This window comes from Wyeomyia smithii, unplaced genomic scaffold (genome assembly GCF_029784165.1).
Source record: "Wyeomyia smithii strain HCP4-BCI-WySm-NY-G18 unplaced genomic scaffold, ASM2978416v1 HiC_scaffold_63, whole genome shotgun sequence".
Taxonomy (NCBI): Eukaryota; Metazoa; Arthropoda; class Insecta; order Diptera; family Culicidae; genus Wyeomyia; species Wyeomyia smithii.
This window is the reverse complement of record NW_026599203.1, coordinates 3785-20276: the sequence shown is the minus strand read 5'-3', so window position 1 is coordinate 20276 and position 16492 is coordinate 3785. Positions and strand designations below refer to the sequence as shown.

Genomic DNA, 16492 nt, shown 5'->3' with positions numbered 1-16492 from the left:
ATGACATGGTGGTATTCAGAGCCGTTTGCATTCGGCTCGACAGAGTTGCGTCATCTTTACCTCTGACGATGAGGACGATGTCATCGGCGTATCCAATGACCTCTTAACCAAGCTGTGAAAGCTTGTTGAGAAGTGCGTCGACAACTAGTGACCATTACAAGGGCGAGAGAACTCCTCCTTGCGGGCATCCCTTGATCACTGACATTGTTACATACGAATCTCCCAAGGTTGCTGTGATCACTCTGCTAGAGAGCATTGCGTGTGTCCAGCTCCTTGAAGTGTGGTCGATTCCCTTATGAGAAAGAGCCGTATCAATTGATGCAAAGGACATAGATGCGTTGGTCGGAGCTGGTATAAAATAAATCGGTAAAAAACAGAATAAATTAAAAGCATGCAAAGACACTTCTATTTATCCGTTGAGATTTCCAATTTTGCCGTCGGATCACTAGCACTAGATCACCTAAAGCACTTGATTTCACACAAACTTCTGCTGGGCGTGCGGCATTTAACTAAGCGAGAAATTGCCTTTTTATTTCTTCTGGACATCCTACATTTGGCTAAGCGGGAAAGCTTTGGAACAAAAATACCTGATTCGATTGCTATCATAGGAAAAAACACGGTTATAGACCTGAGTTTCCTTCAAGAGTTTTACCCAACCTTTTTACGGTTTCAAGCAAGGTTTAAGGTCGGATCCCAAGCCCAGTTACCCCAAAACCAAGCACTTGTAGGCACACGAACAAAATACAGAAAAATAAAGATTTTTTCACGGGTGCATACAGATTTTTCAAAATAAAATCTGGCAGCTCTGGTTTTACTGCTCCGCTGTGCAACCGTAGGTAGAACCGATTACACTGTACGCGTGAGTAGTCGACGTGAACAATCAGCTAGAATAAAGCGGTAAAATCTTAGAAGTGCGTGCTATCAAACATTGTCACACATTTTTTTCAACTTTCAACTTCGTGTGAGTTTGGAACCTGAATAGAAAGTGGATCATTGTTGTGCGGTGCTGTTAAATTTACATTTTTCCTGCTAAACTTATTTCTAAAAAAATCCAAGATGGCAGTACCTGCAAGAGCCGCGTTGTGAAATTGTTGTCCCGCGAAAATTGGAAAAAAAACGTGGAGACAATTACTATGAAAGGAATTCAGCGCGGGTAACTACACACAGACGTGCGAAGCGGAGTGTGTTTGTGTAGTGGTTTGGCATGGAGATTAACGGAGATAAATTGTATGATGTTAGCGGTAGCGACAGATTACATACCAGCGACTGCAACACGTATATTGTAAATGTGATGGTGCTCGATTTACACGTCCAGGTTTTGAACGTGTATGATGTATGAGTGTAAATACGACCGAAACAAGGGCATCAAGAAAAAAAAATGGAGGAGTTCGAACGGCAAAATCGTAAACCCTATGGAAATGAAATAAAAATTGAGGAGGTTTACATCCATGAGGTATAAATGTGAGATGAGAAATCGGGTTGTGTACCCAAGAATCTGGAGATAAATCGGGTTATGTACCCATTAAATGGAAGAAACGGGTTGAGTACCCTGTAATGTGAAAAGATCTAGGGTTATGTACCCAAGAAAATTGTGACGGTTGTTGTTAGCGTTATGATTCGCGAACTGGGTTATGTACTCGAAAGATGAGGTCGTTTTTCTGTGTGTAAATTACATGTGTGGTGACACTACGAGATAAATTGAAGGTGTATTGCATGCAAATATATTTTTGGTATGATGCCAACACGGACTTTTTGTATATACATATATGTTCTCTCTACTTGTGTACTGTAGTAGAGAGGGAATTATAGACGTATACACTGTTACGTTTAAAGATTCACTATTTCAAACAAGTATATGGACCAGTGTTTTGGGAAAATGTTAATATTATGATGTTTATTTGGAAGCAAAGCATACAGTCAAAGGCACACAAACGCACACAATGAATTCTAATTCCAACTCAATCATTTTTAAATTTAATTTGTAATAGAAATATTCTGCAATTGTTTTTTATGTGTAATACATTTTTCTTCTTAGCAACATGAATGATCCTAGTAGAATAAAACCATTCGCTGTCACTCTGGACGCAAACCGATTACCAACGGAGTGAGAGACATGGAAGTATGATCTTGAGTCTTTCTTCATAGCTCAAAGAATCGAAACTCATCACGAAAAGCGAGCGCAGTTAGCATACCTTGGGGGCCCTGGTCTACAAGAACTTTTGAGACATCTTCCAGGGGTGGACAAGGTTCCCCATATAACAATCGATCCTCCTTACAACGACGTGTCTGTCAAGTGTCTCACTGACTGTTTTGAACCAATGCGCCACAAAACTTTCGAACGCCTTTTGCTTAAGATTAATCAAAACTCTGGCGAAAGGTTTACTGATAACAATATGCGCCTTTGAAAACAGATAGCTCGGTGTAGTGCTGGGACTTTTAACCGGATATATTCGTAATCCAGTTATCCGAAGCTCAGATCATGGATGTGTAAACGAATACTATTCGGATGTCCGGATATCCGAATATGGATAATCGAATAGTCGGATATCCGGATATACTATCCGGATATCCGGATTTTTTTTCTATCTTCTAGGTCCGTTCGAATGAAATGTAACGCGAAAAATGGCTTTTCCGCAATCTTCCATCCACTCATAAGTAATTATTTACATAATTCTCATTAAACTTTGTTCGCTGTTTCGAGCCGCACCATCTTGGTGAACAGACGCTCAGGTTGGCGAAGCATTTCCTTTACCGCCGAGATATGGTTACCGCGCCAACGATCGCGTCGCACCTTCTCACTTAGCTATTGTCGGATGGCAACATTGCCCAGGCAACGCCAACCAGTTATGTCCATGTTTCAACTGATAGTCTATTGTATCATATGACTCGTGCAGGCGTGAGATAGGAGCTTGTGAGGACTGGAGCTAAGTTTGACGCTCCTTCCAAGTTGTCAACTCACCATTTGAAGCCAACACACACACACAATGACAAATATCCTCGCTTTTAGTTCTTTTTTCTTACCTGCCAAACGTCCTACCCACTAAAGACTTCACAGTTATATCCGCTCCACGTTTGCTCGAAATAACAAACTCCACAATTAATGAGCCGTTGAGAGCAAAAGCATTTTTTTTTCAACTTAACTGCACTAAATCATTGCTGGAAAGGTTTCAAATCACGTTGCATGGATACAGAACAAGATTTGGTTAAGAAACTTGCACAAACTTTAAAGGAAACACATGTACAAGTCAACTAGAAGAAACATGATATGGTCCAAGGTGACCACCGGTGGACTTCGAACTGCGGAGTAGAAGAGGTCATATGTCAAAAGTGGTCCTAAGGCTTTCCGGTTTTTTTGATACCATTTCTGTGGGGTCAGCTAGAAGGGAAATGATGGAAGATGCAGAACTACCGCGAAGGCGGTTAATTTTTACAAGATGCTAGAGCTTTTTGTGGTTTCCGAAATTACTTTTGCAGGGTTAACTAGATAAGATATGATATTTTGATTGAAGTACAGTCGTAATTACGTAACGCTGAACCTCTAGATTTCAGACCCCCTCCCCCTCCTATATAACAATAAGAAACTTTCGATATGACTCCCCCCCTAAAATTACGTATCGCTGGACAACCTGACCCTCCTTCAAATTTTCAATTTTGAGCAAACATTACAGTTACTTAACTGTCTCAACTAAACCCCCCCCCCCCTTACTATTTTTTACTTTTACTTATTTACTTTACTTACTTGGCTAACGGACATTCACCGGTCTAGGGCTGAACGAATTAAAGATGTCCAGCTTCTTCTATCTTGAGCAGCAGATCGTGCACCTTCTTCCACCGCGCACATCCACCGCGTGCGAGGCCTACCACGGAGTCGATGGCCTCTTCCTGGTTCTCTACTGAAGATAGTTTTGGCAGCTCTCTCGTCAGGCATTCTGGCTACATGTCCAGCCCATTAAAGCCTGCCCCGCTGTATTACCTTCACTATATCAGCATGTTTGTATACCTGGTTCAACACGTAATTCATGCGTCTGCGCCACACTCCATCTTCTAGTTTACCGCTCAGTTTCGATCGCAGAACTTTACGCTCAAAAATTTCGAGCACTCGTCGTTCAGCTTCCTTCAGCGTCCATGCTTCATGTCCGTAAAGGGTCACCGGGAGCATAAGCTTTCTATACAGCGCTAGTTTTGTGCGAGTCTGCAAACTACGGGACCTTAGCTGGTTACGTATTCCGTAGAATGCCCTGTTCGCAGCTGCAGCTCGTCGTTTCACTTCGCGGTTTATATCGTTGTCACATGCTACAAGCGTACCAAGATAAACGAATTCGTCAACCACTTCAAATCGTTCCCCATCAATCTCCACCTCAGCACCAACACCACGGGAACTCCCACGAGTTGATGACAAGTCCCAATCTCGCTGCTTTCCTCTTAAAAGGTACGAAGGCCTCCTCCACGACCTTACGGTCGATACCGATGATATCGATGTCGTCCGCAAAACCAAGAAGCATATGAGATTTCGTGGTTATCGTACCGTTTCTTTCGACGTTTGCTCTTCGTACTGCACCTTCAAGGGCGATGTTGAACAGAAAGTTGGAGAGCGCATCCCCCTGCTTCAGTCCATCTAACGTTACGAACGCGGCTGATGTCTCGCCAGCTATCCGCACGCACGATTTCAATCCCTCCAGCGTCATACGACTCAGCTTAACTAGTTTCGTCGGGAAACCGTGTTCCAGCATGATCTGCGACAGCTTGTTTCTTTTCACTGAGTCGTACTCCACCTTGAAATCCACAAACAGATGGTGCGTCTATAGGTTATGCTCCCGGAGCTTATCGAGGATTTTCCGCAGGGTAAAGATTTGATCCGTCGAAGAACGCCCTTGTCGAAAACCAGCCTGGTATTCTCCAACAAAGTATTCCGTTAACTGTCTTAATCTGAAGAACAGGATACGGGAGAGCACTTTATATGCGGAGTTGAGCAACGTAATGCCTCGATAGTTGCAACAATCTAATCGATGACCCTTATAGACAGGGTATATGAGGCCTTCCAACCAGTCGTACGACATTTGCTCATCCGCCCAGATCCTTAGTATTATCTAGTGGATCGAATAGTTCAGCCGCTCGCTTCCTGCTTTTAAAGTTCGGCCGGGATACCGTTCTTCCCAGCGGCCTTGCCGTTTTTCAGCTCCTTAACCGCCTTTTTAACCACATCCAGTGTTGATGACTCCACAGCTTGTTCGTCACGATGACGATTATCATCCTGTTACTGCTCTGTTCATCCGGTTCCTTACAGTTCAATAGCGCCTGAAAATGCTCCTTCCACCTGGCTGCAACCGTCGGTTTATCAGTAAGCAGGTTGCCGTCCTTGTCATTACACATGACCGGCACAGGGAAATTCCTGCTTCTGACTCTGTTGACTGGTCTATAGAAGCTCCGCACGCATTTTGAGCATTGCTGTCCTCTGCGCTGGCGAGCACCTCCTCCTCGTACTCACGCGTCTTCCGACGGTGGATTCTATTTTCGGCAGCTCTAGCCCCCCTGTACCTCTTTCTGTTCTGGCGCGTACCCGCAGTGAGCATGCGGCTCCTAGCACGGTTCTTATCATCTGTCGCTCCCTGGCACTCGGCATTGAACCAACCGTTACGCTGTCTTCCACGCGTTGGCCCCCTTCTCTTTTATGTAACAACAAGTCAACCCTTCTCCCCCCTTCATGCGTTACGTAATTTACACAATTAACCTTGACGTTACAACGTTTTGACTATTTTATTGGCATAATTTCTACTCTAACTTGAAATTTTTTCAACAAACTCTTTAATATTTTTACTGATTCGAAAAGTACACAAAGTTTTCTATAAGAATAATCTATAAGACATTTGTTTGCTTTGTTTATATCACTTTGAAGAGTGTTACCGTGTTTAGAGTGCCAATAATTGGTAACATCTATTTTTGAGAAGCTTTTATTTTTCATAATAAACAGTTTAAAAACTGGTTCTGTATACATTAAAGTCTTTTTTACGTTTGGGGTACATAGCGCGTAAAAAACTGCGTAAATTTCGAAATCCGCGCGAAAATCGCGTGAACTCCGAAATGCACATAAATTCCGAAATCTGCGCGACAAACATTTCATTTGCTAAACGTTTTAATCGTTCCTGACCAATTCTTTCGAAATTGGATTGTATTCGCATGCGAATTTTAAAATCTTTCGAAGTTTGATTATATCCGCATGCGAATCTGAAAATCCAAAAAAATATTTAAAGGTTTGCATAACCAGTCGTTGGTCGAAAATATTCAAGTAAATCAACTAACAGGTTAAAATAGTTTCAACAATCGTGAGGTGTACGATCCAAGAAAATTTGTTAGGCAATGTTTGAATGGTTGAAAGATTTTTAGTTTAATTTGTTCTATTAACGTTGATTGTGAATTGTTACTGAATTTCCACTTTAAAGATCTCTTGAATGCGGTCCTGTCTTAACTTGATTTTGATAGATTCAACTATTCAAGATCACCTTTTTGCCTGGTCATTAAAGCAAAAAAAAAGTTTTTTGGTGCATTTTCAAACTATTATAAAATCAATGTAGGATGGAACAGCAAAAAATGAATGCGAAAGCTTGGGCACCGACATGCTGCAGAGTTTTGTGGCTTGAATCGTTTCTGCGTGATAGAATTTTACAAGTCAAGCTGGGATCCGGTGTATCGTCTGCGTTCACAAATAAGTCTGGTGTACCACAAGGTAGTAACCTTGGGCCGCTTCTCTTCATTATTTTCTTCAACGATGTCGCTAATACTCTTGGGATCGGTTGCAGTTTAGTTATGTTTGCTTCTATGAACTTAGAGTCATTTGATGTCTCGAAGGTAAAGATCTTCCAGAAAAGTTTGAAACAACCCTTTTTTTGAACAATTTCTAAACCTGCTGGTAGAGTGTATTGAAAACTGATGTCTTGAGAGTAAACATGCTAGTGAAAGCAACAATACCTTATAGTATATGTGGATCAGAGCGCCGCAGGTCTCTCGTCGCCTATGATTGCAGCGGTACACTTATATTCGTACATTTCAGCGGTACACTTTTATTCTTATAGCAGCGTTTCACTTATATACGTACACTCCTATTCGTGTGCAATCGAGGAAAACTGCAAGCTGCTGCTGATAGTAATCAATGATACAGTCATACATCGGAATAAGGCAACTTTATTTTAATTTTCGTCATAAATCGAAGCAAAATATATTTTTTTAAGTTTACGCAATAATGTCAATGGTTGCTCAAAGATGCGCGAAAACCTATTTCCCATCACCTATTAGTAATTTTAAACTTTTTTTATGCCTATTTAGGACAATTTTCGCATTGGTTTCATTGGTTTCAAAGCTTACTACAAACAAATTTTTGAAGCATTTTATACCCCAAAAACAGATGCTGTTGCGTTATATTGAGGTCAAATTTCGTTATATGGATCATTCCATGTCAAGTGTCCGAGGAAATGCATCGACTATCTCCGATTTCGACCAAAATTTGTGAGTCGATGTACTTTGGGGCGGAACTCATGAATACAAAGTATTGTAGCGATTGGTGGACCCATCGGCCAATAGGACTGCCTCTACTTTTTGCGAATTTAGCAAAACACCTTTTTTTAATTTGCGGATATCTCGGGACCCTGAACAGCTACAGGTGATATTGACATATCATTTAGAAGGGGTTTAGATGTAGAACTAGCTGATTTATTTTTTTCTGCAGTGTTGCCAACATTGCATTTTTCTCAATTTAAAACTTAATTTGCAATTTCCTCGAAACACCCCCCCCCCCCCCCTTCGATTTTGATTTTGACCACGCCAATGTGTTTAGCAGACGATTTTACATAGGAATCACTTATCAGCAAAAAACAAAATGTAGCGTTCCAGAGATACAGCATTTTTAAACTTGCAAGATTTAGAAATTTGAACATACACGCGAAACATTATTATAGCAGGGGTTTGTGAAATCGGAGAAATGTTTCTTAGAGAAGCATCCGTTAATGATGTAACGCAAAAATGCCGTTCTAGAGGGGGAGGGGGGGGGTATTGTTCAGGTTTGCTAAGGTTTCAAAATTGTAAACAAAGTGTAAAGTAGTTAGCAGTCATTTTATTGTTCAATTCGATTGCGAAGATTTCAAAATTGTAAATAAAGTGTAAAGTAGCTAGCAGTCATTTTATTGTTAAATTCGATTGTATTTGAAACAAATTTGTATCACTGAAAAACGGTATTGGTTATCACAGCAATTCTCATCTCGCGAATGGCACACACGATGAGATTTACTAGCTACAGAAAATGCATTCCAAGTAACAATGAAAACGCTTCAAGGATTTAGCCTTGTTTTTTTTAAGTTGGCTTGATTTTAATTCTTTGACTATATTTTGATAGGAAAATATGTTCCGCGAATATTCTCTAGAACTATCATATGCATGAAGTTGTCAGATAGTTTCTTTGATGGCTAAATAATTCAAAACATGTAGGTTATAGTTATGGCTTACATAAAAAATTAAAATCGTAACATAGGCAGACACTCCCATCTGGTCTCGAGGTACGATGCCGGTTTAACAAGCTAGTCGTCATATATTAGAGTCCCGGCTCGAGAGAAGGCCGTTATGCTAGTAGGATCGTAGCGCTACCCTCACAATTGTCCTGTACACTAAAAAGTGGGCTGCGAAGCCTGTGTCAAATGAACAGAACAGAAAAAGCCACTTCGGCTCTAATTCTGTATGAGTAGAAAAAGAAGAACATAGGCAGACGAATGTTTTGATAGGCTTACTTGCTTTATAATGTGCTATGTTGTGCGCAAATCAAGATATTCGGTTATGATAAAGTATTTTGGATGCGTATGGAGTGGTCTTGAATGACAAAACAACATGTATTCAAATGATAGATAAAAGCAAAATGTACATTTAACAAAAAACAATTAACCATGTCATGTGACAACAGAAAAAGTAGCATTTCCTTAATTTCCGAAGTCTAGAACGGCATTTTTGCCGTTTGCCGTGAGCCTGCTAGGATACCATTACGATTGCAGTATTCTATGCAGAAACTTTTTCATGTGTACGTACAAATTCCTAAATCTTGCAAGTTTAAAAATGCTGTATCTCTGGAACGCTACATTTTGTTTTTTTTGCTGATAAGTGATTCCTATGTAAAATCGCCTGCTATACACATTGGCGTGGTCAAAATCAAAATCGAAGGGGGGGGTGTTTCGAGGAAATTGCAAATTAAGTTTTAATCTGCAAAAAATGCAATGTTGGCAACAATGCAGAAAAAAATAAACTACGTAGTTCGATTCTACATCTTAAACCCTTCAAAATGATATGTCAATATTACCTGTAGCTGTTCAGGGTCCCGAGATATCCGCAAATTAAGAAAGGTGTTTCGCTAAATTCGCAAAAAGTAGAGGCAGTCCCATTGGCCGAGGGGTCCACCAATTGCTACAATACTTTGTATTCATGAGTTCCGGCCCAAAGTACATTGACTCACAAATTTTGGTCGAAATCGGAGATGGTCGATGCATTTCCTCGGACACTTGACATGGAATGACCCATATCGAGTTGCGTTCTATCGAGGTTGCCTTATATCGAGGTATGACTGTAGTATATAGATACTCGCTTACCTCGAAACCTCGCTACAGCTATGAGACAGAATCATCGCGTCTTCGATAAAGTTAAATGCGACCCCCTCCCCGCAAAAAGAAGAGGATTATGTGAAGACAAATAGTTATTGTATCTTTGAGTATCGCTTACACTCTTGATATTACGTTAAACAGATTTCAAAAGAGGTAATTTTACGTCGAGATAAACCTATTCTAGTATTGTAGGGAAGTTGGGGCAAAATCGGCATTTTGCTGACATCAGACACCTACCAATCAATTTCTGTGAATTTTTTACTCAATATAAGATATAATTTGACTACCACTTTTAGATATGGGCGCATCACCATTAATGCTCAGACATACTCGATATTATTTTGCTTTGTGAAATATACTAAAAACATGCCAAACCCGGTTTCGAAGAATCACCGTTCTCAGCTTAGTTTTTGTTAGATTTAAGATCTGTTTTTAAAAGGTGGGTAATAAGATGCTAATATGTGGACAAACTCTTAGAATTTCGATATTTGGTCCTAAAACAAAATGGCGTCGAAAAACATCGAAAATTTCCGATTTCCCAAAAATTTAAAATTGTGCCATTGTTGCCCATTGAGTTGAAATATGTTCAAACTCGGGGAATTTATTTTCGCATCAAACTTCATCAAAAAATCATATATAGAATCCGAGGCAAAAAAATTGTTGCACTGTGTTAGTTTTATGGAGAAATCTGCAAAGTTCAGATTAACTAAAATAGTGAGTGAGTATACACTATTTTTTCTCAGATCTCGTTATTTTGCGGCAAAGAATATTTGAAGAAAACGATTAATCCTTTCTCCAATCAATTTTGTAGGTTACCAACTCGCTCGCAGGATGGAAGTTGCAGAGTGATAGATGTTACTTTATTTCCTGGAAGCAATACAACACTCCAGTTTTCACCAAAGCTGTGTATAGTTGATCAGTTGACTTAGTAATTGATAAATTAATTTGTATAGTAAATCGTTTTAATCATATTCTGGGTTATCTGACGAACAAATATCGCAAAATACACACTTAGTTTCTTTTACCGAACTCAGCAAACTTTTTACTGAGTTTTCAACAGCTGAGCCATCAGTAATCTGTTTAGTAATTCATTTGCTTGTCGAGCGTTCGGTATTTTTTCATTGTTGCTGAAACGTCAAATAAAGAAGATAGCTCAGCAAAAATCTACAAAGCGTTCATCGAAAGTTGCTGCATGTGTTAGCATTTGCAAAGCTGATGATTCGTCACAAATTTACAAGTGTTCCGCAAAATGCAACGTAAGCTTTTTCCCGGTTATAATAATATAGATAAATATGAATGTAACTATTCCTATAGCTGCTATTGCAACCGATGACTAATTTTATATAGGTATTTCGGATTGTTCAGGCCATTATACTGATGTTTCATGCACATTCGACTAAAGCTAGATACGTTTCATATCATGGCGAATATAAACTTTTTATTGAAGACTTCATGTAAATTAATCTACTGTGGTGGTAAATTTGAAAGCACGATACCGCTTTTAGAGTTTTTTATCCAATTGGCTCGTAGAACACTTTAAATAACACAGCCACGAAACTCTTTTGACAATCTCAAAATGGCAGACTTCTAATGTGCGATTCTGTTATGACAGATGCAGGAAAATTACCGAACAGTATAGTAAAAAAAATTAAAGTTCAGTAAAACAATTAGAGATTTTTCAGCAACATCTGGATAAGTGCTGATAGATCGTTAAATATTTACTGAACTATAAAAAAGTGCAAAAAATATTCTAGTTTACTGAAAAGGTCAGCAATGTTTTTTGCTGAATTCGTCAAGTGAATTTTATTGAACAGTATTTCGGCAAAAAAGTTAACCGCCATCAGTAATTTTTCAGGAAATTACAGAATGATCAGTAAAATTTCAAGTTTACTGAACGCGACCGTAAAAATCACCGAACAATCAAGGCGGAAATAAGTGTGTACGTACCTCTGTAAATTTTACCGAAGTTCTCGTAATACTTTGACAGTTGAACATTACCGAGAATCTCGTTAAAGTTGAGAGATTTTTGATTATTGCTTTTACAGAAGCAATAATGTGTTGATGTATTACCGAGACTTTTACCGAGATCTCATCTCGGTAATTTATTTTACCGTACTCGGTGATAAAACCTAAGTGTGTGTGTGGGAGGCGGTCATAAATAAATAATACTGAGAAGAAAAAAAGGAATATCTTTAACGAAAAATTGTTTGCAAGTTACGATGTTTGTAACTTTCCTTCAAATGAATGTTTGAAACATTTTTAAAGGGAAGGATGACATGAAATGATAAAAAATACGCGTAAAAAGAACTTAGTATATTTCTACTTCTACTTTATGCACTGGTTCATGGGTTGTTCATAAACTACGAAAATTTACTTTGTCGCTAAATGTTTGGGAATGAAGAACGAAACTTAAATTTGAAATTTCAGTGAAGGAATGTGAGTTATGATTAGAGCCACTCTTTTCATAAGTGACGTATGTGTTATAAATAATCTCAAAGGAGTCTCATATGACGTTATGTGAAAAACATACTAATTTTTTTCCTTAGAGTTTTTTACATTGGCTGAATATATTAGCAATTTACGAGTGTCCTGAATGCCGGTATATTCAAGAAACCTTCAAAAAATTATTATTATTATGAAAAAATGTCGCTTTTACCTTTTTTCGCTCCCGTTACATTTACACGAAAAGTAACCTAGATATTTATGCGAATATATTAAAAAAATCGCTTTGTTTTTAAAAATCTCAACATTTCGAAATATTATCATATTTAGCACCCGGAAAAGAAACTTACTTTGGAATGATAGACAAAAAAGGATGAATTTTGTGACGTTACAACGCAAACTTAACCCGGTTGCAACTTAAGTTGTATTCAACCTAGCTGAGATCTTTGAGTGTGACATTGAAGGTATTTTTGAGTATGAAGAGAAAACGAAATATTAGTTTGATTGAATGTAAGGGGTTCCCATGAAGTAAAAAGCAGTACGTTTTTCGTGTCGTTACAACGCCAAAATACTCATAATTTAACATTGGCTCAAGATCAACATATTTGAAGTTTTACATCAAAACTCTTTAGACACTGAATGAAGCATTTGTTTTATAGTCATACAACCTAAAAAAATTATGAATACAAACTCCTGATCATCTGGAATTATTTAAGAAATATGTATCAAAACCGCTTGTTTTTTGTTAATTTTACTTGAACTTTGCATTAAGTTTTTTATAGTTTCTTCAGCACTATAAATTTGACTGTTAAGGGTTCTTTCAATGTGGGATAAAATATGCGATAACTTTTGATATGGGACAAAAACGAAGATTTTATTCCATTTTTCCCATAAAACAGTTTTTTTTGGAAAATATAACAATTAAGACGATGCTAACTAAGAAGCGACAAAAAACAATATGGGACAATTATGCGGGTGGCGGCAGTGAACATGAAGTAATATAATAATAATAACAACGACTCGGTATCTCATTATAGAATAATAATAAATAAATTTATTAGCATGTTGCAATGGTATAGCCTGATTTTCTTCAAAACTGGATTTAAATGCCTTTGGTAAAAATCAACGAACACGTTTGTTTATTGCGATAATAGTTCACCACTGCATTTAACTAGCTGATGTCAAATTTTCTGTATTTGGTTGACTACTATGTTGCTGTGATTGCTGCTGCGTTGGCACCTGTTGAGATGCTGCTATACTGGAATGCTGGCTATCAGAACTGTCATTGCGGGAATGCAAGCTTCTGCTATCTGTACTTATCGTGGTTTGTACCAAAGGCGATGGAGGATTTTTGTTTCCTGGTAACTGATTATGCCTGGCTGCCATTTGCATGTGATACCTTTAAAAATACAACGATGTTACTAAAAAATCGTGTTCTGCTAGCATTTGTTACATTACTTGTAGATATTTTCTGTGCTTTCAACAACTCCCTGAGTCAAGTTAAGACTTCGCCCTTTAACTCCCGTTTCTTTCGCAGGTGGTGACCACCAGTTTACAACGCGACCTACCAGAGGCACCTGTCGAAGAATGCCGTCTTGCCAGAGTTTCTCCTCAGCTTCCCGTTGTAAATCATGAGTTGCTGCTTCAATGCCCTTTTTCAGTATCTCTGACATGGAGTCAAGGATTTTGGAATTTTCCTGTATTTTTTGACCAGTTTGAATTACTAAATCCAGAAGCTCTTCTACATCTGTTTCACTGGTCACCATGCCAAATCTGCAATTAATTTCAACTTAATTAGAAAACATACCTAATAATATCATGATAAGAATAGTAGAACCATTGCAATCTTTTCTTACAAATGTGAATCGTTTGTAGTTCGATAAAATCAGAAAATAACATCGGCTCTATTATCGTAAGGTTTGTCCTATTATCGGTAGGAGGGGTAAAAGATATCCTAGAGCGTTTATTTCTTCATATTGTAGAGCATCTTGCTTGGCACAGGTTTGCAACCAACAAGTTCAACTCCATCAATGAGTTCGAGCATCTTGTAATCTGTATACAGCAATCAGGGCCAGTTACATCAGGACAAAGCTGACGATAATACTGCCGTGATATTACATTGTGACGTACATCCATTTGATCAGTTTTTCAATACGGCCCAAAAACGAACGGGTTACTTGTCTTTTTTGTATGAAAATGCTGCCACCGTCACTTTGTTTTCTTAATTTTATGCAACGTACGAGAAAGTAACAACTAAGAGAAAGATGCCAAAAGATGGATCTTCGAATAACAAACAAATTGGCACAAAAACCCCATATTCGAAAAATGGCATTTACGTCACTTTGTTATCTCACGGCAGAATAGAGCTGATATCTTATATAAAAACACAGATTTAAGACAAAGTGAGTTCCAAATATCAAGTGTTTCCATTGCACCTGGTGACGATGGAATCTTTAATATACTAATCAAACATCTCCCTGAGAGCACAATGGAATTTTTAGTGAAAATTTTCAATTGCTGCTTCAAAATTGCATATTTCCCCAAATTATGGAAAAATGCAAAAATTACTCCCATTTTAAAACCGGATAAGAACCCAGCTGAAGTTTCAAGTTATCGACCAATCAGTTTGCTTTCTTCAATAAGTAAACTGTTTGAGAGAATTATTCTTAACAGAATGATGTCACACATCAACGAAAATTCAATTTTTGCAAATGAACAGTTTGGATTTCGCCATGGGCATTCCACAACTCATCAATTGCTCAGAGTTACTAATATGATACGAGCTAACAAATCTGAAGGTTATTCCACTGGAGCTGCTCTTTTAGACATAGAAAAAGCATTCGACAGTGTTTGGCATAAAGGTTTGATTGCGAAATTGCAAACTTTTAATTTTCCAATTTTCCTATCAAAATTTTAAAAAATTATCTTACTGATCGAACTCTGCAGGTTGTCTATCAGAATTCAAAATCTGATAGATTTCCTGTCAGAGCAGGTGTACCTCAAGGTTCAGTCTTGGGTCCAGTCCTGTACAACATATTCACTTCAGATCTTCCTGATTTGCCTCCAGGATGCACAAAGTCATTGTTCTGCGATGACACAAGCGTTTCCGTAAAAGGAAAAAGCCTTCGTGTCATATGCAGTCGATTGCAGAAAAGTTTAGATATTTTTTCTTCCTACTTGCAAAAGTGGAAAATCTCTCCCAATGCTTCTAAAACTCAAATGATAATTTTTCCTCATAAGCCTAGGGCTTCTTTCCTCAAGCCAAACAATAATCACGTTGTCAAGATGAATGGGGTTATATTAAGTTGGTCCGACAAGGTTAAGTACTTGGGACTAATTTATAATAAAAAACTTATTTTCAAAGAGCACATTGAGAGTATACAAGCCAAGTGCATCAAATATACGAGATGTTTATATCCTCTTATTAACAGGAATTCTAAACTTTGTTTAAAGAACAAACTTTTGATTTACAAACAAATTTTTAGACCAGCAATGCTTTATGCTGTACCGATCTGGTCAAGTTGCTGTTCAACAAGGAAGAAAACGCTCCAAAGGATTCAGAATAAAATTCTGAAAATGATTTTGAAGCGTCCTCCTTGGTTTGGTACACTCGAATTACATAGACTTACTGGTGTTGAACCATTAGAAGCTATGTCAAATAAAATTATTAACAATTTTCGACAAAAATCGTTGCAATCCTCAATTGCTACGATAAGCTCTCTTTATAGCCAATAAGTTAGCAATTAAGTTAGTTGTAAGTTTACTTCCCCTTTTCTGACAAGTAGGTTTAAATCCCTACGAATGATAAGTCCTAATTGCGAAAGCAAACAAATCCTAACAATTAAAATTACAAATTTCTAACAGTGTTGAGAAGTCACCATTTGTGATTGGACACACATACTCATTATTTACTAATATTTATCATAAATACAAAAAAAAAAAAAAAATAAATAAAAAAAAAAAGTGTTTCCATTGTGCTTTATGATGACCTTCGTCTCAGATATTTTCAAACGATTTTTCAATTTTTATATCAACCTGAAACCTGAACATTTTAAAATCACATTAGCCGAGATACTGCTAGAAACATTATAAAAATACTCACGAAATCGTTAACATTCTATACTGTTGAGGTCTCGGAAATTAAATTTTTGTGTGTAAGAATTGAAAATAAATCGTTTGAATTGATTGCTGTTTTTCGTTCACGGTTTTGAATTCGCCCTCTCCAGAGCGGGTTGAATATATTCTCTGGCCCGGAGAAAATTCGCGTTCGCCCAGGGAACTAGAGATTGCCTCCAAGACCCGGACAACAAAAGCCTCTGTGTACATAGCTATAACTTCTTTAACGTGTCTATTACAGTATAATTACATAACATTTTGCACGTTTTTCTGTTTTGATAGTGCGCGAACGGGTGCAGAAATAAATA

At 38.0% G+C, this 16492-nt stretch overlaps 1 protein-coding gene across 2 annotated transcripts; it reads right to left on the bottom strand.

The window, feature by feature from the left end:
- Positions 1 to 13094: 13094 nt before the first annotated feature.
- On the bottom strand, positions 13095 to 14379 carry LOC129733777 (pyridoxal-dependent decarboxylase domain-containing protein 1-like). Of its 2 annotated transcripts, XM_055695296.1 has the most exons (3): positions 13925 to 14379; positions 13527 to 13841; positions 13095 to 13467 (listed from the first exon to the last, which is right to left on the bottom strand). In XM_055695296.1, exons 2-3 carry the CDS (start codon positions 13832 to 13834, stop codon positions 13236 to 13238), a joined length of 540 nt encoding a protein of 179 aa, XP_055551271.1. In that variant the 5' UTR covers positions 13835 to 13841; positions 13925 to 14379; the 3' UTR covers positions 13095 to 13235. The 2 variants fall into 2 exon arrangements, with proteins under 2 accessions (XP_055551271.1, XP_055551272.1); XM_055695297.1 differs by lacking the exon at positions 13925 to 14379 and having other exon boundaries at positions 13527 to 13860.
- Between the last annotated feature and the right edge of the window lie 2113 nt (positions 14380 to 16492).

Excerpts from the sequence above, each read along its gene's own strand:
- LOC129733777 (XM_055695296.1), bottom strand. The coding sequence starts at position 13,834 with ATGGTGACCAGTGAAACAGATGTAGAAGAGCTTCTGGATTTAGTAATT. Across the intron at positions 13,468-13,526 it reads AGCACAGAAAATATCTACAA|GTATCACATGCAAATGGCAG; the intron begins GTAATGTAACAA and ends GTATTTTTAAAG.